The 26,056-nt window shown below is 37.0% G+C and overlaps 10 protein-coding genes across 10 annotated transcripts; 4 read left to right on the top strand and 6 right to left on the bottom strand.

Moving 5' to 3' along the window:
- Positions 1-8: 8 nt before the first annotated feature.
- On the bottom strand, positions 9-1,083 carry PHYBLDRAFT_179380 (hypothetical protein). The gene has a single exon (XM_018438138.1). It carries the CDS (start codon positions 1,021-1,023, stop codon positions 97-99), a length of 927 nt encoding a protein of 308 aa, XP_018298070.1. The 5' UTR covers positions 1,024-1,083; the 3' UTR covers positions 9-96.
- Positions 1,084-2,031: 948 nt separating this feature from the next.
- PHYBLDRAFT_99537 (hypothetical protein) lies at positions 2,032-3,117 on the top strand (the record flags this gene model as incomplete). The annotated part of the gene is made up of 2 exons (XM_018444098.1): positions 2,032-2,919; positions 3,010-3,117. Coding segments are annotated over 2 exons (996 nt in total), but the record flags the coding sequence as incomplete, so codon positions are not given.
- Positions 3,118-3,316: 199 nt separating this feature from the next.
- PHYBLDRAFT_14601 (hypothetical protein) lies at positions 3,317-4,841 on the bottom strand (the record flags this gene model as incomplete). Its single annotated transcript, XM_018431580.1, has 5 exons — positions 3,317-3,535; positions 3,592-3,831; positions 3,928-4,391; positions 4,484-4,592; positions 4,731-4,841. The coding sequence occupies 5 exons, from the start codon at positions 4,839-4,841 to the stop codon at positions 3,317-3,319; spliced, it is 1,143 nt and encodes a 380-aa protein (XP_018298068.1).
- Positions 4,842-5,232: 391 nt separating this feature from the next.
- PHYBLDRAFT_121648 (hypothetical protein) lies at positions 5,233-6,767 on the top strand (the record flags this gene model as incomplete). Its single annotated transcript, XM_018428820.1, has 4 exons — positions 5,233-5,314; positions 5,396-5,407; positions 5,534-5,673; positions 5,747-6,767. Coding segments are annotated over exons 1-4 (1,206 nt in total), but the record flags the coding sequence as incomplete, so codon positions are not given.
- Positions 6,768-8,027: 1,260 nt separating this feature from the next.
- Positions 8,028-8,483, bottom strand: PHYBLDRAFT_102906 (hypothetical protein; the record flags this gene model as incomplete). The annotated part of the gene is made up of 1 exon (XM_018427744.1): positions 8,028-8,483. A coding segment is annotated over one exon (456 nt), but the record flags the coding sequence as incomplete, so codon positions are not given.
- Positions 8,484-11,517: 3,034 nt separating this feature from the next.
- Positions 11,518-13,441, top strand: PHYBLDRAFT_130398 (hypothetical protein; the record flags this gene model as incomplete). Its single annotated transcript, XM_018429357.1, has 4 exons — positions 11,518-11,796; positions 11,890-12,132; positions 12,212-12,494; positions 12,558-13,441. The coding sequence occupies 4 exons, from the start codon at positions 11,518-11,520 to the stop codon at positions 13,346-13,348; spliced, it is 1,596 nt and encodes a 531-aa protein (XP_018298065.1). The 3' UTR covers positions 13,349-13,441.
- A 228-nt stretch (positions 13,442-13,669) lies between these two features.
- Positions 13,670-14,185, bottom strand: PHYBLDRAFT_93419 (hypothetical protein; the record flags this gene model as incomplete). Its single annotated transcript, XM_018443830.1, has 3 exons — positions 13,670-13,796; positions 13,943-14,039; positions 14,107-14,185. Coding segments are annotated over 3 exons (303 nt in total), but the record flags the coding sequence as incomplete, so codon positions are not given.
- A 702-nt stretch (positions 14,186-14,887) lies between these two features.
- Positions 14,888-16,322, bottom strand: PHYBLDRAFT_140034 (hypothetical protein; the record flags this gene model as incomplete). The annotated part of the gene is made up of 4 exons (XM_018430321.1): positions 14,888-15,459; positions 15,531-15,768; positions 15,831-16,048; positions 16,109-16,322. The coding sequence occupies 4 exons, from the start codon at positions 16,320-16,322 to the stop codon at positions 14,888-14,890; spliced, it is 1,242 nt and encodes a 413-aa protein (XP_018298063.1).
- A 3,885-nt stretch (positions 16,323-20,207) lies between these two features.
- On the bottom strand, positions 20,208-21,587 carry PHYBLDRAFT_163071 (hypothetical protein; the record flags this gene model as incomplete). The annotated part of the gene is made up of 6 exons (XM_018434727.1): positions 20,208-20,360; positions 20,422-20,447; positions 20,510-20,591; positions 20,726-20,900; positions 20,989-21,308; positions 21,360-21,587. The coding sequence occupies 6 exons, from the start codon at positions 21,585-21,587 to the stop codon at positions 20,208-20,210; spliced, it is 984 nt and encodes a 327-aa protein (XP_018298062.1).
- A 3,527-nt stretch (positions 21,588-25,114) lies between these two features.
- PHYBLDRAFT_101260 (hypothetical protein) lies at positions 25,115-25,960 on the top strand (the record flags this gene model as incomplete). The annotated part of the gene is made up of 3 exons (XM_018427631.1): positions 25,115-25,574; positions 25,622-25,691; positions 25,777-25,960. Coding segments are annotated over 3 exons (714 nt in total), but the record flags the coding sequence as incomplete, so codon positions are not given.
- Between the last annotated feature and the right edge of the window lie 96 nt (positions 25,961-26,056).

The raw sequence follows: 26,056 nt of genomic DNA, 5'->3' as shown, positions 1-26,056 counted from the left end.
ATGTTCTTGGGTCAGAAAATACAAGGTTTTTATTAAGACCAATACAAAAAGAAAACAAAAAAATAAACATAGAAAGAAAAATTAAACACAATCCAGTTACTGCTGGGTCTTTCGGATACGGTCAACAAGAGAATCCATTTGGTTTTTACATTGTTCAACACTATCTTTTAGTTCCTTGTCTTTGTCTGTACAAGGACTCAGTGCCTCCCCGAGTTTCACAACCTCGGTCTTGAAAGCTGTCTTGTTCTTATCATGCCAGCTTTCAATATTTTTCACCACATCTCTGGTGGACTCTAACAGACTAGAGCGTTCATCCCCTAGCGATTTCAGCTCATGTCCACCCTGTTGAAGACGCTCAATAGATTCCTGGCCTTCTTTTTTCAAGGTACTCAAGAGACTCAATAGTTGTTCATGAGCTAGTTTTTCATGTCGACGTTGACCCGAAAGTCCTTTTAGTGAGTCCTTGAGAGCCTGTGTCTGGGCCTGGGCCTGTGCCGCCTTGAGCTTGGCGCGAGAGATAGCCTGTTTGTATTCACCTGCTTTCTTTTTTAACTCTGCTGTTCCCATACGTTGGGTCTCGGCTGCCAACTGGACTGAGCTGGCATATGTTTTTTGATCATCGGCTGTGGTCTTGAGAGAATCAATTGCAGTCTGCTTGGCATCAATTTCCATTGCCAGCCGGTTCATCTCCAGTCGGAGCGTGTCATTCTCTGCCCGAAATACACTCTGGCTAGCGAGATGCATGTCACGGGTCTCGGCTGTAGTCTTGACTTCTAGTGCCATGGCATCGCGCTGTCGGGTCAAAACTTCATGTTTGCTTTTGAGAACAGAGACCATTCCCTTGGTGCGTGCACTTCTCGATTCCTCTGGTTCGATCGAATCAGCTGTCAACTGTTTTCCTGACTGTACTTTTGCTGTCTGATTGAGATCATGCTTCGAGGACTGGCGTGGGTTCATCTGATCATAACGGAACAGGTGTCCGTAATTTATCCGAGACACATTATTATCGTGGGAGACCTGCATAAGAAAAATATAGTAAAAAAGGAGTCCAAAACAAGAAATATAAAGAAGTGTAGATACAAAGAATAAAAGTAAAAGTAAAAGTAAAAGAAAGAGAAAGAGAAAGAAAGAGAGAGAGGCTTAGGGTCGACTTGTGTGATAGCTGTGCAGTACAGTACAGTACACTATACTGTACTGTATTATTATTATTATTTTCTGTTAGACTTAGAGGCGTGACCTGACGTGAAGTACCGTCAAAGCCCAGTTTGGAAAGGGTTTATGAGGCACAAAATCATAATTATCCAATCTAAACCAACACACAAACGAGCACTGTGTCGTTTGGCCCCAAATCAATGTCTCCAGCACGCGCATTCGGATTCCTCCACTCTAAATCAGCCCAAATTACTCCGACACTGCAGCAAAATGTATGGCAAAAAATTATAGTTATAATAATAATAACAGTAAGTAAAACACAGAATACTTAAAGAAGTGCTACGCCTATTTTACACATACATACATTATTACTATTATTGTTATTATTGTTATTGTTATTAATAAGGTAGCCATATAATAATAACAAAACCAAAAATAATGAGAAAGAAGCTACGGGGACAAAGAAGCCATAAAAGAAAATAGCCTCACAGAAACTATTTAGTCATTTAGAGTAATAAATGGATCATGTAGACCAAAGCTGTATTTAATCATCCAGAAACGGACTGTGCGCTAAAAAAGGCAGATTCGTTTCAACAGGTCGCACATAACGATCATTCATTTTGGTCGTGACTTCTGAATAAAATCTGCCAAAAAAAAAAGACAGAGAGAGAGAGAGAGAGACGTCAAAATTATAGAGAAAGAGGAAATAGAATCAAATAGATCATGTCACCATCACGCCTAGCCCTCGTTCACCTTGACGAGAAATACACTAAAAATGCAGTTGTAAAAGCACTTGACAACAGTGCCATTGACTGGACAATTGACAGAGAAATTACAGAAGACAATGCCGAAGCTGATCTCAACTTGCCCTTTGTGTCTCTTCAGTGGCTTGAGTACGAACAAATAAACTGGTTACACCTCAGTCGCCATTCAGAGACCACAATGGCCAATGCGTATTGCATTCGTAAAGGATTAATTCGCAAAGCTCAATTAGCATACAACATGACAAAGTATCTTTCAAAGAATCCCGAAAGCATTCTTAAACAAGCTATTCCCGAGACCTGGCAATTTGAACTTGATCATGTAGACTATTTTGAAGAAGCCATGAACGAAGTATTTGAAGTTGAGAGAGATCTCCTTGAGAATGAGGAAAAAACCGAGGATCGACACATGTTTATTATCAAACCAAGCATGGCAAACAAAGCCGCCGGTATCTCTGTTTTTGATTCTATGGACCAATTAAGAGCCATATTCGAAGAACCCGAAAGTGACTCTGAAGATGAGGAATACGATTCTGATGCAGAGGATCTAATGCAAGTCCGCGAGTGGGTCATCCAACGCTATATCGATCGTCCGTTGTTAGTAAACAAGCGAAAATTCCATGTCCGTGCGTATGTACTCGCTGTCAGCAACATCCAAGTCTACCTGTACCATGATATGCTTGCCTTGTTCGCTCACAAGGAATACTCAACTACCGACTTGTCAGACTCATTGGTTCATCTGACTAATACATGTATTCAAACAGACGAAGCTGACTTTGATGAACAGTCTTCTGTTCGTCTCTATTGGGAGTTGGAGCGTCTGGGTGTTCCAAAGGCTGATTTGGAAACCATGTTCGGCAAAATGCAGCTCATTTTGGCAGATGTATTTGATGCCTGTGTCAGTGAGATGACTACCTTCCAAGCCATCCCAAATGCCTTTGAGTTGTTTGGTATCGACTTTATGATGGATCAAGATCTTAATGTATACTTCCTCGAGGCTAATGCTGTAAGTTAAACAATCGCAAAGAATCACAAGAAAAATAACATTTTTCTTTTTATTGATATTTGCTTTCGATTTTTTCTTTCATTGAATTAGTTCCCTGATTTTAAGCAAACTGGTGCCAAATTGCAACATGTCATCCAGGAACTATTTGATGCCACCACAAAGACTGCAATTGAACCTTTCTTTAGCGAGAAAAAAGCAGTATCCGACAAGTTTGTCAAGGTTTTTGAAAAGGAGCTCTTGTCCCTCTAAAAAAAAAAGCGTGGCCCCACTTTTTTTTTGTGTTTTAATATTCTGTACCATTATTCCATATCATATTACATCATACTTTTTTTTTTCTTATATGTGTATAGATATGTACTTATACATACACATATTTTATATACATCTGGCTCGTCATCTACAAGTTGTCAGCATACACCTTTGTAAGATCCTGGACACCTTGAGGTGTTCTTTGCCAGGTTACTGGGCATCGATTGTGTTCTTCTACGTAATGGTAGGCGCATGTGTAGCAGAACACATAGCCTGAAGGGAGGGCGGTTGGGTTAGGAATGGGCTGACTCAGACACACAGGACATGTGTTGGGTGTAGATGGTAAAGGAACACCTCTTGGATCAGGCTAAATATAAATATATATAGATGAAAAAGTTAGGCGGGATGATGAAAAAAAAATACACAGGTACTACTTGCTTTAGTATTTTTGGGTGGAGGGATAGTGGCCTTGGACTCTTCTTGGACCCCACCGCCACGTGCAAATTCGGAAGAGTACCACCACTCAAGGAACTTGAAGAAGAAGATTGACATGGGCAATAGCACCTTTAGGAATTCTATCAGTTTCCCGAAGACCATCGGGAATGCTTTCCACGGTTTCTTAAATAGAGAAAATGGCGCCTTGGCCTGCCCTGATGTAGCTGCCTTTTCATAATACTCACGCTATTATTGGGCCAACCTTGTCGTGGTTAGACGATCTCTATAGACACGTTTGTGTGTAATCATCTTATTGTAACTCACATAATCTGACATGCTCATACGTTTAACCTGAAGACCAATGAGATGGAACCACGGCGAATAATAGTCCGTTTTACCAAACATATATCCAATGTTATACACAAGATTAGATCCATAGTAAAGTGCATTAATGTAGGGATACACTTTGCGGAATAAGCGTGTTAGACGGATAACTAGTATGCGGGCAAAAGGAGTCGTAGAATCGGCGAGTTGTTCTCGTTCTCGCTCTTCTTGTTCATTGTCTCCCAAAAGAGAGGCCGAAGGTCCACCCGATATGCGCTGATAGAATAAGTCAAGGCGGCATTTGATATAAGGTAAACCAACCAGAATCAAGAGAGATCGTTGGATCTCCTTTGAAGATAGAGGGGGTGTGGTTTCGGGTCCCACCGAAGAAAACTTAGGTCGACTGGCGAGGTGAGCAGAGGATACTCTCTTAAGTCCATAAAAATTTTCTGCAAATGAGGCGCCTGAGCTCGGACATAATAATAATAATTATTATTAATATTAGTCATGAGCATTAGAGGGACATTGCAGTTTTATTTTTATTTTTCTTCTTTACCCCATTCCTTAAGGTAATGGCGCTCAATGAAGAACATGAGAACGGAATAGAACTCCTCGTGGTTGTTAACTACCCGAATAAGTAAACGTGGGTAGCGTTGTGCATAGATCTGCCCGAAAAGTCAAGAGGTCAGGAAACCACGCTTGTGTTTTTTATATATGTATGTATGTTTCTCGGTTCTTCACTCCCAAAACGTCTATACTATATATTTTATGTGTATGCGTATATATTCAGGGAGCCAGCTTACAGCCAATAGGTACTGGACTGCTGGTTGCAATAGTTCCCGGAGCTTCTCCTGGGCAACTATTTCGAATAGAGAAGGGCGAAAGGCATCTTCGCCCGAACCCAAAGCGCTCATGAACTCCATCGTCTAAAGAATAAATAGTAATAAAGAAATCCAAGTGCGGGGAAATATACTATATAATAATAATAATAAAAATAAAATAAAATACAAAAAAAAGGTGGCACTTTTTGACATGTGGGTTCCTAACGTCCAAATCCAGTCCCTTTGATATTTCAATCTGTGACGTCTTCCTTTGCTCGTTTCATTTTTTTTTCTTCAATTTCTTATTCATTTCTTCCCCCCTTGTGCCTTGCTAGAGCCAATTTCTTCCTTCGTTCTTTTTGCAGACCTCTTTCTTCACTCCTTACTCAACTACCGTAAGTTATATATTTTCGAAAGCCTTAGATATGAATTGAGATTAGTTTGCCTTGCTCACGATCCTTACTGAACATTTTTTGTAGTCCACCCTCCATCCCCTTTGAAAAAAATATCAAAATCCCACTTTCCTATTCATCATGAGAGAAGTTATTCACGTTCAAGCTGGTAAGTCATCATCCAAAAATCAGTTTTGAAAAAAAAAATAAACAATCAAAAAAACTAATCATTGTGCTGGATCATCTAAAGGTCAGTGCGGTAACCAAGTAAGAATCAACAACAGAACCAGCTTACAGCAACAACGTAAAAAGAAAAAAAAAATAGACATGTCCCTAAACAATACCCTTCCCCCTTCTTTCTCCTTCCCATTTTTTTGGCTACCTCCTATGTAGATTGGTCAAAAGTTCTGGGAGACAATCTCTCAGGAGCACGGTATTGATGTCAACGGTAACTACTGTGGTGACAACGATCTCCAGTTGGAGCGTATCGATGTATTCTACAATGAAGGTTACCAAGGAAAATATGTCCCCAGGTAAGAAACTTGCGCGTTATCTAGGCTGTAGATTTTCAATTAAACTCATAAATACACAATTGCATTTTTTTAGAGCTGTCTTGGTAGATCTTGAGCCTGCTACCATGGATGCTATCCGTGCCAGCCCTTATGGCAAGATCTTCCGTCCCGATAACTTCATCAACGCTCAGTCTGGTGCTGGTAACTCATGGGCCCGTGGTTACTACACCGAAGGTGCCGAATTGGTCGAGTCAATTATGGATGTTGTCCGCAAGGAGGCTGAAAACACCGACTGTCTCCAGGGTTTCCAGCTCTGCCACTCCCTTGGTGGTGGTACCGGTTCCGGTCTCGGTTCATTGTTGTTATCTAAGATTCGCGAGGAGTACCCCGACAGAATTCTCAGCACTTACTCGGTCGTGCCTTCCCCCAAGGTCTCTGACACCGTTGTCGAACCCTACAACGCCGTACTCTCTGTCCATCAGTTGGTCGAGAACTGCGATGCCACCTTCTGTATCGATAACGAAGCTTTGTACGATATCTGCTTCCGTACTCTCAAGTTGACCAACCCTGGCTACGGTGAGCTCAATCAGCTCGTCTCTGCTGTCATGTCTGGTGTATCTACCAGTCTGCGTTTCCCCGGTCAATTGAACTCTGACCTCCGTAAGCTCTGTGTCAACATGGTTCCCTTCCCCCGTCTTCATTTCTTCATGGTTGGTGTGGCTCCTTTGACTGCTTTCGGATCCCAGCAGTACCGCAACCTCAGCGTCCCTGAGCTCACTGCTCAGATGTTCGATGCTCGTAACATGATGGCTGCCTCCGATCCCCGCCACGGCCGCTACTTGACCGTCGCAACCATCTTCCGTGGTCGCCTTTCCACCAAGGAAGTCGAGAACCAGATGTTGGCTGTTCAGCAGAAGAACTCTTCATACTTTGTTGAATGGATCCCCAACAGTGTCAAGTCTTCCCTTTGCGACATTCCCCCCGTTGGCTTGAAGATGTCAGGTACCTTCATTGGTAACAGCACTGCCATCCAAGATTTGTTCAAGCGTGTCAACGAGCAGTTCACAGCCATGTTCAGACGCAAGGCTTTCTTGCATTGGTACACTTCTGAGGGTATGGACGAGATGGAGTTCACTGAGGCCGAGTCCAACATGAACGATTTGGTTTCTGAGTACCAGCAGTACCAGGAAGCCACTGTTGATGAGGACTATGATGAAGAAGAGTACATCGAGGAAGAAGATGATATGCCCATGGAGGAGTAAGGTGAGCTCACTATACCAATCAATGGTGAGAATATCTACCCATCTCTCTATCTCCACTCTCTCTCTCTCTCTCTTTCTACTCTCTCCACTCTCTTTATCTATCTCCATTTACCTATTTCCTTTTTTCTCAAGAAACAAATTGCATAACACCCAAATAAACTAATGACAATTCCTAAGATTCATTTATTTCCAATGTGATAATTATATGTGATAGAAAATAGAAGTAAAAAGGGTATTTTAGAAAGGATCATCATCGATTATATACACATCTTGTGAAGCAATCTTTTTGGTTGGCTTTGACTGGGATTTGATCTCATAAGCTTCAACTATGTCCGGGTATGCTGTTGAAAGTATGCTGGATTCTACCCATTGTCGACAGGCAGGTGAGAAATCGTCTTCATTTTCATTTGGATGAAAGGCATTAGTGCCAAAGTCATTTTGGAGATAGAAGTTCTCTACAGCTTTTAGTTTTGTCCGAATAGGGGCGAGAAATTGATCAAGGGCGGTATCATGCCATTGGACACGATAAAACTTACGGTCCATTACAATCTTGTGCTGCCAGATGCGTGCAATGATCGCCTGATCGTTTTCAGCATTTCGATAATCCTTAGTAGATCGATAAAAAGTATCGACTGTTGTCTGTTGTGTTCGGAGGGGGTGTTTTTTCTTGAATGATCGACTTGGGGTAACAGCTTTCCATGCTTTTAGGCGCACCTTGTGAAGAATATAAGCTGGATATAGCTTGGCCTTGAATCGGGTCAAAACAACCTTCTGAGACCATTCGAAATTCTCTCGACAATAGGGGCCCAGGGATCCAAAATCTGGAGATGGCGCCTGATCTCTGTCAAGGAATTCTTTTAATTTATGTGCCTGGACAACAAAGTCTTTGTTCTCGATGCGTGTAGTAGGATTGATGAACTCTTTGAGAATCCAGAAATGTTCTGGTGATGGACTAAGATCAATATTCTTGTATGTGCGTGACAAATGACCGGACTTATTGGTTCTTATTTCGCATGCAAGTGATTCAAAGAGAGCATTGACGCGGGGATCATCAAAGGAGAGTGTCTTGTCATTCTGCATTGCTTGCATGAGCAATGTGTGGTGTTTAGCTCGTGCAAGTCCCTCCGCTAATTTGATACCAATACCCTTGATGCCGTCCTGGTAATCGGAACCCCTGAGAATGGCGATCAGGATAAGGTCAGACCTATCGAGGTTAAACCAGGAAGTATCATAGCATCCGCATGGAAAACCATCCTTGCTAGGCCAGTGGCGGAGAACACGTCGTGCACCAAAAAGGAATACGTCTACATCTCCTGTCATTACAAGATCAACGTATCCTAGTCGTTGTAACACCGCACATTCTGCTTCTGCTTCTCCATATGCCAACCATTCTGCAAAGCCGAACAGTTTAATAAGACTTTTGAGCTTTCTCATTGCAATTGTATCTGGGATTCGTGTGTTGACGAACTGCTTTCTTTTCATATTCGGCCTCCCTTCCCCGTCAAATACAAACACAGGTCGTATTCCCAAATGATAAATCCGACAGAACCGATAAAACATTACATTCATGTCATAACTCCTGTCAAAACACAGATACTTTATTTAATCCAAAAAGAAATCGATATAATTTAAAATAACAAAATAAACCATCAAACATATATTATAAGGCAAATGAAGTAATTTGAGATATTCTATAACTTACTGATCATCATTGGATGCACGCTTTGCCTGAAAAATCCACAATGCGACATCAATTGCCATTCGCAAACCACGTTGGTGGCATCGTCCATGTCGATCGACCAATCCTTCAAGACTAATCTTCTTCTCGGCCGGTAGAAGCAGCTCCCATAGATTAGGAACCCCCATCCCAATATGAGACCGGAGAGTATGAAAAAGAGAAAGTGTATATATAACAATAAAACCTCATCCAACATGCTTTTTTTCTTACTATGGGCTCTACAGCGGGAATTTAATTCATGTTGCTTATTTCGTAAAGTAAATTTCCGTTGTCTGGTGTGTGTATTCGGGTAGTCATGGTAAACTTCGTTTTTATTCTTAAAAGCATCTTTATATCTCTTTACGTATATTTTTGCTTAAGACGACAATAAATACCAAAAAAAAGGCTTTTCAAAAAGCTACCAAAAGCAAAGATATTCAAATCTATGTTCCAGCTTTAAAAATCACTTGGTTAAACTAAAAAGTTTAAAAAATAAATTAATTCTTCAAATCAAAATTAAACATGCAAAATAAACAGACGGGAGGATTCTTTTTAAAAATCTTTCTGTATCTTTAAAAAGTTGGGATATAAACACGTAACTTAGATTCTGCCTCTAAATTCTCTGCAAGTCTTCATACCATTTTACAAGCACATCGCTTAAAGTCTATTATCCATTCAATAAACTGCTCAACTCATTTTTACACATTAATTGTAATATATAGTAGCTAAACTTTTCATAACGAAGAGTTCCATAAAACTTGAGGGGAGAGGGAGAGCTCTACCTCCAAAAAGTATGCTAGTTATTTATTAATTTATTCTTTATATAGGTCTATAAATTCATCACAAAAAAGTGTGTGTGAGAGTGAATTTATGTGTGTCTGAATGAATTTATGTGTGCCTGGGTAGATTTGCGTACCTGGGTAGATTTTGTGTGTATGTGTAGATTTTTTGCGGCAGACGTGGCATAGCGGAGGTACAAATATTAAGAGAGGCAAATTGAATGGTAAGAAAAAGAAAGTCTTCATCGATTGATATATATAAGCATATTATTCTATCTCTTTAATAAATAGCACTCTCACAGTATATAATCTTTCTAATATTAAGATACTAGTCCAAAATAAGTTCCAGGTACCTCGAATATTATTTTAATTTTCTTTAGTAAATAACATACTCACAGTACCTATTTTTTCTAATATTGAGATACTAATCCGAAATCAATCACAAATACCTTAATTGAAATGCAGTATAATATTTAAATAAAATTATAATTGGAACAAGAGGGTCAATTACTTGTTATCAAATAATAATAAAAAATTAAAGACTAATTGAAAACTTGCAAAAAAAGCAAAAATGAAAATAAAAAAAAATAATTAATTTAAATTTCAAATCCCCAGTCTTTTTGGTTGATTGCAGGGCATTTTTGGAACTTAACCGGTCTAAGATGTTTTTAGTAATTTAAAAACACCTGGGAGCGTAGCAATTTTGTGAGGCTAGCAATTCTCGTACACAAAAAAAAATGCGGCGGTGATTTAAATTATTATTTCTCCTAATGTCGTATAATAAAAAAAGTAAAATATTCTCACTTCGGAAGTATAAGCGTACTTTAGAAAAAAATGTACTAAACTGTCTATTTTTTATGTGCTACAAATAAAGTAGCAAAAAAGGTCGGCAAGTGAAAATTAAATAATTGGATTTTACATATAATATTGCACTTTGATGTGAGTATATCTGTTTTTTTTTTAAAAAAAAAATAACTATATCAATTCAACTTTTTTATCTTATATTATAAGACATATATTGACTGTTTGGCCAAAGGCTTTCTTCCCAGGTAAGAGGAATTGACAAGAGATACCAAAAGACGGTCCTCCTAATTATACTGATACATATGGTACATTGAATTATAAATAAAATTATCTATCTAAAAACCTTAGCTTTTAATCTACCAAAGGATCCGAAATTCCATTACATTAAACATAATTTAGAGTAATTTTGGGTATAAACTACACAATGTTTGAGAAAATAATAATAATGAATGCGAATGCACTTGTATTGTTTAAATCCAACAAAGATGATTTGATATGCCAATTTGCTTTTGAAGAATATTTTTGGTCAATATGTAAAATATATAATCGAGAGCTACTGTCTTGTGTCTGCTTCGAGTGTAACCAGTGTTTGTGTTCCTGACAGAACAATTATTCCGTAAAGTTCAGTTTTTTCATTCAAGATTTGATCTGTTTAAATTGTTGGTTTTTGTATACGAAAATATTTTTTATTTATTTATTACTTGTGTTTCTTAAAAAGAATATTTAACTTTCGGTTTGTGCTCAATAAATTGAAAACAATTTAAATATTTTATACAGATGAGGGGTAGAAAGCTAAGTATATTTATGTACAAGCTGTCTTATAAAAACAACCTTTTTGTTTGTGGACTTGGATATCTGTAGATAACACAATATGCATGTACTTATTCTTTAAAGAGATGATATTATTGGTTATATAACTGTATAATCATTGAACGATTTATAAATTCTTTTCTTCGAGTAATAATGCATTTATATGTATATTATAATCTACCTGAATTTGGGATAAAAAGACTTTAACTCCACAGAACAACAAACTTGGGACCGGGGACTTAAAACGAAAAAGAATCCTCCTTTAGTTATCTTGGTACCTCCACCGCAACCCTGGGACGATCAAGTATAAAAAAAAAGTTTCTTTGGTTTAAACGCTTCTCCAATCGGATCATTTCTGTAGCGGATATTTATCCATATCCGTTCAAAGTTCTGTCTTAAAAATCCCCTTTCACTCCACACGAACTTTAGCTGTAAATAAAACCACTATGTTTTTATATTCTCACACCCTATCTCCTTATTATATTGTTCAAACATGCCTACAAAATCAGACTCGTACTATCTCGGTCTTGACCTGTCCACACAGCAGTTAAAGTGCACCCTTATTGACCAAGATCATTCCATCGTTCTCGAAGAAGCCGTCAACTTTGACAATGACCTCCCTGAGTTTGGTATTCGCCATGGCGCAATTCAAAACGGCAATGTTGTCACATCTCCCACCCTCATGTGGGTCAAAGCTCTCGACATTCTACTTTCCAAACTAGAGAAAAGTCGATATATTGGAAAAATTAAAGCCATATCAGGAGCTGGTCAGGTAAGAAAGGAAGGAGCATGATATCTTTCCCATTATTGAAGTATTATAATACGCGTTTGAATAAGTATTTATTCTAGCTTATTTGACTTGTAGCAACATGGAAGCGTTTATTGGTCTCAGCATGGCATTGAGAAATTGGGTCATCTAGACCCTAGGCTCACCTTGACCGAGCAATTGAAGGACGGCTTTTCGATTGAACAATCTCCTATCTGGCAAGATGCTAGCACAACGCGCGAATGTCGTGCTCTTGAAGAATTCTGTGGTGGTCCTGAGGCATTGGCTAAGCGCACAGGCTCAAAAGCATATGAGCGCTTTACTGGAAACCAGATCGCAAAGGTAAACTTATATTTTGTATATACTTTAAGTAACACGTTAAAGAGCAATGAATATTAAAAAACATCACTTTAATAAATAGATTTATGCAGAGAGCGGAGAGAAATATAACGAAACATCTCATATTAGCCTTGTAAGCTCTTTTCTCGCAAGTCTTTTGGTCGGAAAGCTGGCGCCAGTCGATTCAGCAGAGGGATCGGGCACCAATTTGATGAACATCAAGACACATCGATGGGATGAGCAGCTTTTACAAAAGTGTGGTGGGGATCAATTGTCAAAAAAACTTGCTCTGGAACCTGTTGAAGGAGGTGATGTGGTTGGTAAGGTCGATGGTTATTACCAGAAGCGCTATGGATTTTCTCCAGGTAAATATATGAACCAGACACTTGGATAAAGACAGTCATTTAACTCTTTTTTTATTTCATAAGAATGTAAGATCCTTCCTTTCACTGGCGACAACTCTGCTACCCTAGTATCGATGAATCTTAACCAAGGAGACTGTGTAATCTCGCTTGGAACTTCTGATACAGTATTGGTATATTTGAAGCAAGGGGAGGCTGAGCCCACTACTGAATCCCATCTGATGGCACATCCTATTGATACCACTGGATTTATGGGCATGTTATGTTATAAGAATGGATCTCTTACGCGCCAGCACATTAGAGATCTTTATGCCAGCCATGATTGGGACTCATTTAATAAGCATATTCAAAACAAGGCACGAAACACCGATGCTTTTGGATTCTACTACTGGATGCAAGAGATCATTCCGTTTGCAAAGGGAATATATCGCTTTGAGAACGGTAAACAAGTACAAGAGTTCTCAGACCCCTCCATTAATGTGCGGGCTATTCTCGAGTCCCAATTCTTGTCGATGCGTATTCGTCTTGGACGTATGACCCATGACGGAAAGATGAAGCGCTTACTGGCAACTGGTGGAGCAGCAGCAAATCCTCATATTCTCCAGGTCTTATCGGATGTATTTGGTGTTCCTGTTTATAAGCAAAAAGGAATGAATAGTGCTAGTTTGGGAGGAGCACTTCTTGCAAAGTATGGTACTTTGGACAAGCGCTCATTTGAAGATATGATGAAGAACCACACCACAGAACCAGAGCTGGTGTGCAACCCGGATTCCAAAGAAACAGCTTATTATGATACCAAATTAGAAGAATATATTCGTCTTGAATCTGTTGTACTGGCCGATAAAGCAAATGTATAGATTACAACTCAAATAAATTATGTATAAAGTCCAAGAATACTGAAATTGATTTTTTTTCTTCTGCCACTAAACTGGCTTTCTTTCCAGCCAAATAAAAATAAATAAAATAATTTGCAATTATGTCTCATTGGTTGGTACGCGTCATGATTATTAGTATTATTATTATTATTACTTTTATTAAAATCCGTTCTTGTATTGCTGTGAATTTGAGGCAACAGGTGGCTGTGCGTGAGTGTGCCCACCAAGTGTCGCGACTGGCGCTGTTGCCGCTGCTGGCGAAGGATTGGATTGGTCAGGCGAGGAATCTGGTTTCTCTGGAGGGTTTCGCAAGAACATCCAATGATAGTATTGCATTCTATGTAATTCTTGAGTGTTTTCCGATGTACTGATATATTCTCTAAACTGTTCGTGCTGAAGCATATCTAAGAAATGGAGTGCATGGGGATAGCTAAGGCACATCCAAGCCAATCATGAAATTTTACAAAGAAAAATATCAAAAGAACGTCCAAGCAAAAAGAAAGAGGTAAACTTCTTTTACATTGTCACATGCTATATACCACCTGGGGCTATACTCTAGACTTCTAGTTAACTTACACAACGAATTTGGCATATTCTGGTTGCTTCCAGTACTGGAGATAATCCAAGTAACGAAGAAAGGCAGGATCTTTAAAATATTGTTGCTGTGCCAAGTCTACAATAATGTCAATGCAATAATGCTCAGATGTAAAGATTGCATGTGTCTATTGAGATTAACTTACGATTAAGATACCATGGATTCGAAAGACATTGTAGAAACTCAAGTTCTACTTGGAATCGTTGCTTTTCTTCATCGCCATCCAGTTGTGCCATGGCCAACGTTTCCGCACATGGTCAGCAGCGGAGAGCAGATCTAGTCAATCACAGTGGCTTGTCACACTTCATTTTCTTATGGACACTTAGTGTAGAATTTTCTATTTGAAAGTGTGAAAGTGAAATAATTCCTCTCATACGATATGACCCTCGCTATTTTCATACGGTCTATTAACAAAAACCTGCCAATATTTAGCATTAAATTACTAAAAAAAATCCTTTTACTGCTGTATTGATATTTATATCATTACAAAACTCATACTTTGTTGGTATATGAAAGCAGTAAATGTTATCTAGCTGCAATTATCCTTAATAATCGACTGTATGCGCTCTAAATTTGTAAAGACAATGAGAGGATATAACCTTATTAAAATAACGCTGAGTATAATGCCCTTCCTCAAAGTCTTCATTAGTAAGTTAGACTTTTGTAATTTGATTTTTAGATAGTTTCCTTTACGAAAGTTGATTACGCTATATTTCTTTATTTATTTTTATCTTACTTCTATATGAATTTAATAATTACTAATACATAAAATACTAAAACTCATTCTTATATAGCTTTATAAGGGTGCTCATATTTTGTATATATGCAGATGCAACTATAATAAATCTATCATACGTAAAAATAACACAATTTTGAAGGTGGTTTATATTTATTTGTTTATTGATTGATTGATTAAAAAAACATTACTAAATGTCGCTGCCACACAAAACTTTCAAGAGAGGAAATTTATGAATAGCTTCATGAATATATGGTCTTAAAACCTTGAAAGGAAGGCTATACCGTATACCTAAATAGTGAAAGTTCTCAAGAACAGGATAAATAAGGATGTGTAATAGGACAGATGTGATGAAACGCCTAATCCACAAGGTGATAGACGAACGCCTCCAGAATTCAGGAATTTTCTTTGATGCAATGTGGCCAACTAGTAGCTCGAGCGGTAATACAACTCCAAATAAAATAAACTGGGTCATATGTACTCCGAGAAAACGCTCTTTATACACAGGCCACCCGATATTCCATACAAAGATGAATTCATGCATGACCCCAGAGATAACAAATACACCAAATACACCAGCGGCACGAGCAAGTGGAGCAGGGTTTTTGATAAATTTGGAGAAGAACCTCTTGGAGAAATCATAGACCGGCTTGTAGACTAAATTGACCATTGGAGAGCGTGCTATTCTGTGCCAGCGAGGGGCCCAGAATTCATTTAATGATTTTGCTAGTATAGGGTTTTTAGCCAATGGCCGCCATTCCTCTACACAACACAAATAACAACTTTTAGATTTTTCTCTTTTAATTTTCGGTGATAATGTATTTTGTACATACTTGAAGAGTAAGATCCACCTTCGTAGTAAAGAACATATATAAGCTGCGCAGGATAAGCAAGTGTATTAAATACAGTGGTAAAAAGTATGATTGTCAAGCAGTGGAAAAGCAAGGAAGCCACAGATATATTGCTATTAATCTCTTCAATATCCTTCATAGTGTATGTAACGCTAAATGATGTACATATATCACATATAATAGCGTTTCCAATCCAAGCTAGTATAATGTCGTAGTATCTCTAAAGAAGTATCAAAGTAAATATACATAATTAAGTATGTTTGGATTTACTTAGCAAATTACCTTGTCTTTAACATTCTCTTGTTCTATATACTTCTCTTTGGAAGCTATATCTTTTGATTCGGGTTTATAAAATGTTCGAATTGGCTTCCAAAGTTCTTCATGTAGATACCCAATTGGAACGTAAGCGTCGCGACCATATATAAAAGGCCCTGTCCATATAAGCTCTATGAATCTCATCAAGCTAGCGAAACTTGCTAGTCCCATTCCACAAGCAACAACTATTTTTGAAGGTTCTTAGTACATTTAATAGTCTCTGCGTATATATGTTAAAAGCTTACATCCTATGTCGACCTTTAGGAAAGCAGGAAAGAAAAAATTTACAAGAAGTATCGGGATTGAAATTGCTCTCTTAGCATTTGTCGAAAGAGTCTTGGTAGGAATTGTAACAAGATAAGTCAAAAGTCCTACTATAGAAGTCATTACTGCTATATAACCTAATGCCGACAAGGAGACCCTATTTTCACCGCCTTTGAGAATATCAGATATTTCCATAATAATTACAATCTGAGAAAAATGAAAGGTACATAAATTAGATCTTTAACAGAGGTGTGCTTATATAGTCATCATCTCGTAGAATATTCACGTAAAATAAAGATAAGCAAAACTGATTTCTAATGATCTATGAATAGACGAAAGATTTTCCTTCAATTGAATACAGCTAAAAAATATACTAAATGTTTTTTACCCTCGTCTATAATTTGAGTTGTCGATTTCACCTTTCTTTTTTTCATGTACAAGTATGTATGTCTTTGCTAATGCCTGGTTGTATTTTATAAACCTAATTTATACTAGTATAATAGCTTTATGCTAACTTATAAACGTTAACTTTCTTTGAAAAAATAAACTATATTCTTAAAGCTTTTGGAACAACACTTTTCTTTTTTTTAAAAAAAATATGGCCGTTGAAGTGTTGGTATAATAAACATTTATTTATAGAGAATTATGTTTAACTCTTATAATTGTTGATACTTATGGCATATATTGTTTAAGTATAAAGCACCATGTTTAATATGACCTACAGAAACAATATTCTCATAATTAGAAGAGAATATGATCAAAAATAGTTCTAATCATTAATACAAGAAACATCGTATCCCAGAAAATAATTAGAAAGATCTTGTGCAGTGAGCATAAGGTATAACTATTTTTTCCCTTTTGCTCATATAGTAACAATACTAATAAGAACTTTTATTTAAGACATAATTACCAAGTAATTATTAAAATAACACCAAAGAAAAACTATTCTTTGTTTCTTAATAATTCACTTTTGTAACTTAAACTGTAAAACTCAAGGTATGATTTTTTTTTGCTTTTGAATACCTTGATAAATGAACCAAATCATTCGCCGTGCTTTTTTATTATTATTGTTCATTTTTTTCTTTGGTTTATTTGTTTATAATAACCACCAGTATATTAACTTGGACTATGATCAGCTTTAACTAAACCATAATAACATAATCTGCTTAAAAGTGCTAATCAAGGATTAATCTTAATAATATGTATCCATTCTGCCAGAAGCTTTGAAAAAATGACAAGCACCTGATACTCAAATATCAAAAGCTATCTTTTAGGTAGATCTATATTTATTATTATCATTAGAGTCAAACTTTCTCATTATAAGCATATAAAGATACGATAGCACTTCCAAGTAATTATCATAACGAGACCACATTAACATACATATAGCAGCCATGGATAATAATCATACTTAAACACGAACTTATTTGGGTGAATAAATTACTAGCTCATATTATATAGGGCAAAGGGTTCATAAGTACAACTATGTACACTTATAAATGGACACAGACATGTGCTTATAACTTATTGAATGGGTAAATAATAGGTGAGGTATTTCATAAAAATACTATGGTGAGGTCAGTGCTTGCTTTGGCTTAATAAAATTAAAGTCTTGCTGAAAGGCATAAAAGTATTTTCGTACTAGATTTACATTAATACAATTAGAGTAAAATGAAAATCTAGGCATGACTTTTTAGCTTTAAATATATGTTTATACTATTTTATATCTAGCTGTACACACAAATTGCTATGATAAAGAATACCGTGGAGGTACCATAACTATGCAATAAACTATTAGTTCAGTATATTATTAGAAATATTAACTACTGGTTGCCATTTATATCTGTTTTTCATACATAATTTAAAAGGAACATCATAGTAGAATTAGCCATAAATATCTTGGGAATTTGATAGGTGGTCTTAATATGAAGGGCGGTTTCCTAAACCCTTATTCCCAAAGGGATCTGTTGGTTAGCAAAGTAAAGTTTTGTATAAAACTAAAAAAATAAAATAATGGTTTCTAACTCTTGACGTGTGACTCGCTTGTCATTGAATTTCTCTTTTTTTTTTATCAAAAAAAGGGGTGTGTAAGAAAATGGGTTGTGGTGAAGGCGAGCAGCTAGATCCCTTTTAAAACAATATACATTTCATATGGGTGACGCCGGATTCTTCAAGGTAAAATTCTACAAGCAAAATTGTTAAAAAAGTCTTACACATATAAAAGGGCACGAGTAGTGACCAGGACAGTCGCTTCAGCAACAAAGAAAAGAAGTTGTTGAAATCGATGAGTTTCCCTCCGGAATTCGATGCCAAGGTAAAATCATCTTGTTTTGTAGTATCTATTTCTCTCTACATGAACATCCTTTTTTTCATCTGTAATTCACAACAGACAAGGCGGCATTAGATTGTTTTGATGATCTTACGAATGGCTATTAGGTTGATATGAAGAAGGTCAATCTGGACGTCATTAAACCATGGATTAGTAATCGCATCACTCAATTGCTTGGATTCGAAGACGAAGTAGTGATTGATTTTGCCATCGGTCTGCTCGAAGAAGAGGTGGCATAGAGATTTTATTTTTTGTGATTCGCGATTTATTCATTTTTATTTTATTTTTTTGCCTTAGAATCCTGATCCCAAAACTATGCAAATCAACCTCACTGGTTTCCTCGAAAAAAGCACACAGCCATTTATATTAGAGCTCTGGAAGTTGCTTATTAGTGCACAAACATCACTTGGTGGTATTCCAAAGATGTTTTTGGAGCAGAAGAAAGAGGAGCTTCGTCAGAAAAAGGTGTGTAGTTCTATAATCCACTCGTACGTGTGGATAGTTTTCTCATATTACTATATAGGATCATGAGGCACAACTAAAGATACGCCAAACAGCTGTTATGGATGCCATTCGCAGACGTAAAGAGTCAGATATGGAAGATATTCGTGGAAATGAGCAAAAGGAACGAGAGAGACGATCGCGCTTTGTAAGGATTTTAATCGCGTGTCTGTGTGTATTACAAATGAGTCTAGGGATTTATTATTGTTTTTATTATCATAAAAATAGAGTGACCGCCCAGAAAGACCAGAGAGATCAGAGAGACCAGAACGAGCAGAGAGACCAGAACGAGCAGAAAGAGCAGAAAGACCGGAGAGACAAGAAAGACCGGAGAGACAAGAAAGACCGGAGAGACAAGAAAGACCGGAAAGATCAGAAAGATCAGAAAGATCGGAAAGATCAGAAAGATCAGAAAGACCAGAGAGACCAGAGAGATCAGAAAGACAAGAACGCCCCGAAAGACCTAGACGTTTGAGTCCAAGCAGAAGCAGATCTCCTCCAAGACGGTATCGATCACGCTCACGAGACGACGGTCGTAGACGAGATCGTTACAGAGATCAGGGAAGAGATGGACGTGATCGTCGTGAAGATGATAGACAATTCAGGAGTTACCGCAGAGATCGTGACGACAATCGAAGAGAAGAAAGGTCAGTATCGAGAGGTAGAAGAAGAGAAAGTCGAAGCCCGAGTTTGAGAAGAGTGAGAAAGAGGAGTCAGGATAATGTCAAAGAACCCGCACGTACTTCGAATGAAAAAGAACAGACAGATGAGAAAATTGTTCAAGAGGAAGTAAGAGAATCTGTACCCGGACGTGTAAAGTCTAGATGGGATGAAGATGACCAAACAAAGATTGACAAAGAAAAGGTAAAGAAAGATTTTTTTTTAAAAAAAAGGGAAGAAAGAAATGAAGATAGAAAAAGAAAAGGGAAACTTGAATCGTGAAGGAAAAGGTTAAAACCAAATATATTTTTGCTTTTATAGGAAACTTCTCGACTTCGTGACAAAGTAGCCGAGTCGATAAAACGACGACGTGATGCACACTAAGCATCGTATATATTTAATCGCTAAAGAGACATGAAAAATACAAAAATAAGAATAAACCAAACATAAGGAATATTGGTGCGTGTGTTTGCTTTCTGTAAGAAAAGGTGACTTTAAATGGGTTTCTCTTTTTTTTCCAGCTAGCTAGAAGTAACGGGTGATGCCAGAATATTGGCTATTATACATGTAAAAGTAAAACTGCTTGGTTTTCAGTCTTCGTCAATCTTCCACAACTCTGCAGAAGCTTGTTTGCTGAGCTTTAGATTGTCAGCGTGTTCCTGCTTTTTTGCGCCCCGTTGGATGTAAGGTTTCAGGTTCTTACCAAAATTATACATGCATATAGCACCAAGTGTGCCAGTTGTCTGCGATTCAACACACATACTTTAATAAGGCTGAAGAAATTTGACGTGTGTATTAACTTACCACTGCAAGTACAATTCCTAAAAGTACTGTATATGTATATATATAATGTTAATTACCAAAGTCTAGCTGTATATTTTGGTTCGCTTACCAAAGCATATCCATGTGTACCAAAAATTGTGTGTTCTCAATGTCTGTCGGAGCACAAGTCCAAATTGAACAACCACAACACACTGGAAAATAATAAAGACAGTCATCCGTTTGCTGCTCTCGACAGATCCCTGCAAGTGATGTCCCGGTTGATTAGATGAGGATTCGTGTGGGTTATTTTCTTTTTTTTTCTTTTTTAAAAAAAGGAAAAACTTACTGCCATTCGAGCAAAGTATAGCATTGGTAGCATTAAGGCCGTTGCTCCCAATTGAAACCAGATTTCCCAGACAGGATCATATTCTTTTGTAGCAAATTGAACGAGATAAAAGCAGGAAACCAAAAATTCAATAAATATATCAAATTTGAGAGCCAATACAAAGAATTGAAAGATTCTGTACATTCCTAATTAAGGAAAAAAAGGAATGTTAGTATAGTACGGTACAGGGAGATTGAAGGGGGGGGGGGGGGGGGTTCTTCTACTTCTTCTTCTTTAACTTGCTTTGGATCTCGACGTCTGCTCCAATTTTCTTGTATATAACCCAACCAAATTCTCGTACAACCTCGTAAGAGAGATACGCAAAAGCAATGGCAAATAATGTGAGTAAGACGGTAAGGGTTATCTCGAGATAAAAGGCAATCTCAAGCGGCTTTGTAGCGAATGCTATTCCTTGGACTTCATTCATGTGTCGTAATGTAGACAGCCACCGTCTACCGTCAATGACCTCTAGTGCGCCAAGCAGAGCGCACATGACGTTCATAGTTGCTAGAGCAATAACTTCTGCTGCGTTCTGGTTAACTGTCTAAGGAAATTGGTCACTAACATGTTTTACTCGAACCAACTGTGTACTTACTGCATCAAAGGACATGCCTACGAACCAAAACTGGAATCCAACAAATGCAATATTCTCCCACTTGATTCTGTTAAGTCTGTCTGTGGCTTCGTCTACTTCTAATGCTTCGTTTTGATTGGCTTCGAAGGCAGCGGCTAGACTAGGGCTTCGTTTTGTGTCAGAGGAAGGAAGTAAGGAGGCCTGGTGTGTGTTTTGATAGGCAATTACTGATTGTAATACGATGATCATCACACCTTGAAGACAGGCAAGGAAAAGGTATGTTTTTGTCCATTTTGATTGGCTTATTCGTCGTTTCTATATAATACGTTAGAGACATGAAGATTTGGTTGGCTACATACAAATTTTTCAGATGTCAGCATCTTAAATATATAATATATAATATATTTTATATATATCTATGTGTGTGTGTGTGCGTATTAAAAGAAAGAGAAAAAAAAAGTAAAAGAAGAAAAGAAATAAGAAATAAGAGAAAGAGTGAGTTTGGTCAAGACATTTAGTTTCTCCTTTAATTTTATTTTGCCATCCTCCTGTTGATTCTTTTTCTCTCTCTTCTTTTCTTTTAATTTTCATTGGAACTTTCTTAACCTCCCCCCCTTAATCCTCGTGATATTTCTTCCTTATTGACTCACTAGAGCTTAAAGTCTGCATAATATACGCTATCAGCCAAACAAACAGGGTAAGAGACTTGCCTCTTGACATCAAACAAGATAAAAAACGTGTACATCTATAAATATCCATAATTCTGAAAAATTCATATCAATTAGGGATCAAAATATCCATTAAATATTTATTTTTTTGCTGATTTTGCCCTCAACTAATGAATATCCTTTGGCAAAATCATGACACTATTAAAGGCTTACTGGAATAACACTTGTTCCCATATATATAAGAGCAAGATAATAATAATAATAATAATAATAATAATAATAATAATAACAATAACAAGGCTTGTTTTTCTTTTTCTTTTTTTTTTAAAAAAAAAAGGCATTTTTGATATATTTTTTTGCTCATCTAACTAAAATCGATATTATTTTGTTCCATTTTGTGATAATTTGATAGTTAGACTAGTAGTTTCACAGATAACTTATGCTAGAAGATATCCTCTAAAAAAACTTCTTTTCTCTCTCTTATATATTCAAATATCACACTATCAAGTACTGATATCATACGTTCAAAAGCTAGTAAATAAATAAAAATGCTTTGAAAAAATCAAATAAGCCTATAGAGTAGCTAGTAGATTTATGGGATAATTTATAAGATCAAGAAGAGTTTGTTTTTCTTTAAAGAGGCATATGAATATATATATATGATTTCTTTCAGCTAATAAATTTTGATAGATAAAACTTCTTTTTGAAAAAACCAGAGTGCGTAAAGTTGGTTAGGTTGGGTGCAAAAGGTGTGAAATGTATTTTGGACTTTTATAATCCCAGGAATTTCGTGTCTTTCATTTCATTTCATTTCTTCTTCTTTTTTGGGACCATGTCATTGAAAGGGTGAACTTCAGATCAGTTTTGAATTTTTGCAGAAGGTGAGCTGAGGTTTTTTTTTTCTGCCAAGTTTAAGGGCCAATTAGGACTTTAACTGTGATAGTAGATATTACTATATATCTTTTGTATGGATATAAGGAAATGTTGTAAGATACAAATATTATCGATACAAAATGTGTGTTAATAATAATAATAATAGCACAAATAGAGCCAATGCCTAGCCTGGTTTACCTTTACCAGAATAACTGTTTCCGCCAACCAAACAAATAGAGATTTTACGCCTTTTTGGTGGCAAAGTCTATTTGGGTTTACAAACACAAACACACATATATTCAAAATCACAATTATTTCTCTTTTGATGCTCATCAGACTATTATATATATATGTGTGTGTGCACACGCGAAAGTTTATGGGATTATAATCAAAATTATTCAATTGGAAAAAGAAATAAGGAAAAGCATTGGTCTAAAGAACAAAGCCGATATACATATACCACTCTCTAATAGAATAATAAGATCTTTGCTATACATATTTTATGCTAAAAGGTTGACCTGGGTTTGTCATCCATAAATTTGTTGGTGATCGCTTTTCTGGATTTCAAATTTAATACTTGTCTCCTTTCTTGTTGTGTAGGCAAATAAGTCAAGGCTCCTGTTGCAAATACGGTAAGCCAAGTGTTGGCTATAAAGTATATGAGTGACAAGGTCATAAATTTACTTGAGCTTTACGATTCTTATTTTATTTTATTCTTGTTCGTTGACACACGATAATAACGTAATTGACTTTTTTGCTATTGGAAAATTAGAGATGTTCTTGAATAAGAATTTTCTTTGGTGTCAAGTGTGGTGTCTTGGCATCTCTTGGTAATCTCACTAATTTCAGTAGCTGCCTAAAATCCAAGGACACAACAAAATGTTACCCGTGTATGGTGTAAGTGTCAGTAAATAAGTACGTTTAGTTATTTTAGAAGAGTGGTAGCCAAGCTACCTCAGCAAAAGCTTCTTTGTATCGATCAGTGTAGTAACACAGCAATATTATGTATACAAACATATTCAAACGGACTGTAGATCATCTTGAAGCTATTTTTACTTGAAAGCATGGCTCTGTGTGTACATTGTGATGGAAAGCTGGATATTTACAATTATTTTAATAAGCATTGCTAAGCTATATATTAGCCGGGAAATTGATCATTGGGAATTGGATATTTAGAAAAGCCTATCAAGATATATACTGCAGTTATACATGATGTTTGTGAGGATAATATTATGATTTGAAGGGTGCTCTTGCTAAATAAATATTAGACTACTGATAAACCAAAACCAATTTGTCCTGTTCGGGCTTGTCGATCTCTACCTTTTTAAGTAAATATAGTATAATATAATATACAAGTGGAAGGATTTTACAGCCTGATTTATATGCGTACATACATAAGGGTTTATGTCAAATATCTTGGTAGTATATGTAGTATGTATATCCACTGATTACAGCAAGTGTTCCTTTCATAATAATTTAATGGTTTATACTTCAAAACCAAGAACCAAAAATCAATAAGCAATCAGCAAAGATTTGAGAGCCACTTCGGCTTGGTCTAAAATATTCAAATCAAGGAAAGAATATATATATATATATATAAATAATATAATCAAAATTATGCTAATTTCAAATCAAAATTCACGCACCTTTGTATTATTCAATAAAAATCTAAAATTGCACTAAATACACACATATATATATATATAACATATACAACATTTACATTTATTTATATATAAAAATGTATGTATTTTATTATTTATTATCATATACGTTTATGCTCACAAGGACTCTCCCTTCCTTCCTTTCTCTATTCAAAATATTGTAACTAATTTGTGCATACAAATGTCTTTATATATTATATATATATATTAAAATTGAGATTGAGATTGAGATTCTTTCTTTCTTTTTTTAATAAAATTTAAAAAGCTAGTGGTGGGACTAGTTGGGGGGGGGGGGGGGGGTCTGTGACTCTGGTGCTCATTCCATCCTTTGTACTCAGCTTGTGAAATTACAGTTTGTCTTGCTGTAACCAACGAACTTAACATGGCTCATCAACAACAGACTGGTCCATTCGATGACCCCAAGAATCCCTTTCAGGATCCCTCAATCACTGATGCTCTCAACTCTCAGAACACCGAGCGTCTATACCAGTTTGAGACTGACAAGGTCCAGGTCACAAGCAATGTAGATGACTTTTCTGGAACGTCTTACCAGCAACTCTCGAGCAGTCATGATCCTTATGCCGTCCAGCAAAGTTCCAAGCTGTCTCCCAACCCAGCATCGAACAATGAAACGACTACCAGAGAAGAAGCTCTGCGCAAAAAGGAGGCCGAGTTAGCTGAACGAGAAAGAGAGCTGGATGAGAGACAGCGCCAAGCTGTTCGTCCAGGTGCCAACAACTTCCCGCCTTGTTTTCCTATAATGTACCTCAATATTCCAGTTGAGATTCCTATCCAGCATCAGCCAGTGGTCTGGTGGCTGTATCGCGAATGGCTCTTATTCGAAATCACCTTGGTTCTCAACTTTATTGCCTGCTTGTGTGTTCTCGTCTCACATCCAGAGTCTATCACAAGCGCCCCAACCAGCATGGGGGTAGCTGTTACTGAGCTATTCACACACACTGCTGCCAGTTTCTTCCTCTGGTACAGACCTGTTTATAACGCGTATATGAAGGACACCTCGCTCTACTACTGTAAGTTTTGTACTGTATTGAAAATATGTCTAAGCATTTTTTGGCAGACTTCTTTTTTGTGTTCAACGGTTTCCATATTCTCTATACTTTTTACATGGCCATCGGTATTCCTTCTACGTAAGTTAAAGAAAGAAAGTCCAAGATAATCTGAATCGGATCTATAGACTTGTGCGTTTGCATATTTGGCTAATACATGGATTAGTGGAGGTGCAGGACTTATCTTGCTAGTAACTCTCTTCTCTGATCACTTTATAACATCTGCCATATTTACACTTCTGGCTACCATCTGCTGGATTGTTATGGGATTCATGGCACTGTTCCTGTACAAGAAGACCTATGACCATTACAAGGCTGCTGGCCACACATTCCAGGAAGCCAAACAAGAAGCCCTTGTCAAGATGGGTAGATCTGATACTGTTCGCGATGCTGCAGTGAATGTAGCATGGCAGAGTGCCACCCAAAGACATTAAGAAAAGAGAAAG

This window comes from Phycomyces blakesleeanus, assembly GCF_001638985.1.
Source record: "Phycomyces blakesleeanus NRRL 1555(-) unplaced genomic scaffold PHYBLscaffold_2, whole genome shotgun sequence".
NCBI lineage: Eukaryota > Fungi > Mucoromycota > Mucoromycetes > Mucorales > Phycomycetaceae > Phycomyces > Phycomyces blakesleeanus.
Note: the sequence above shows the minus strand (reverse complement) of the source record. Positions and strands in the feature narration are given on the sequence as shown.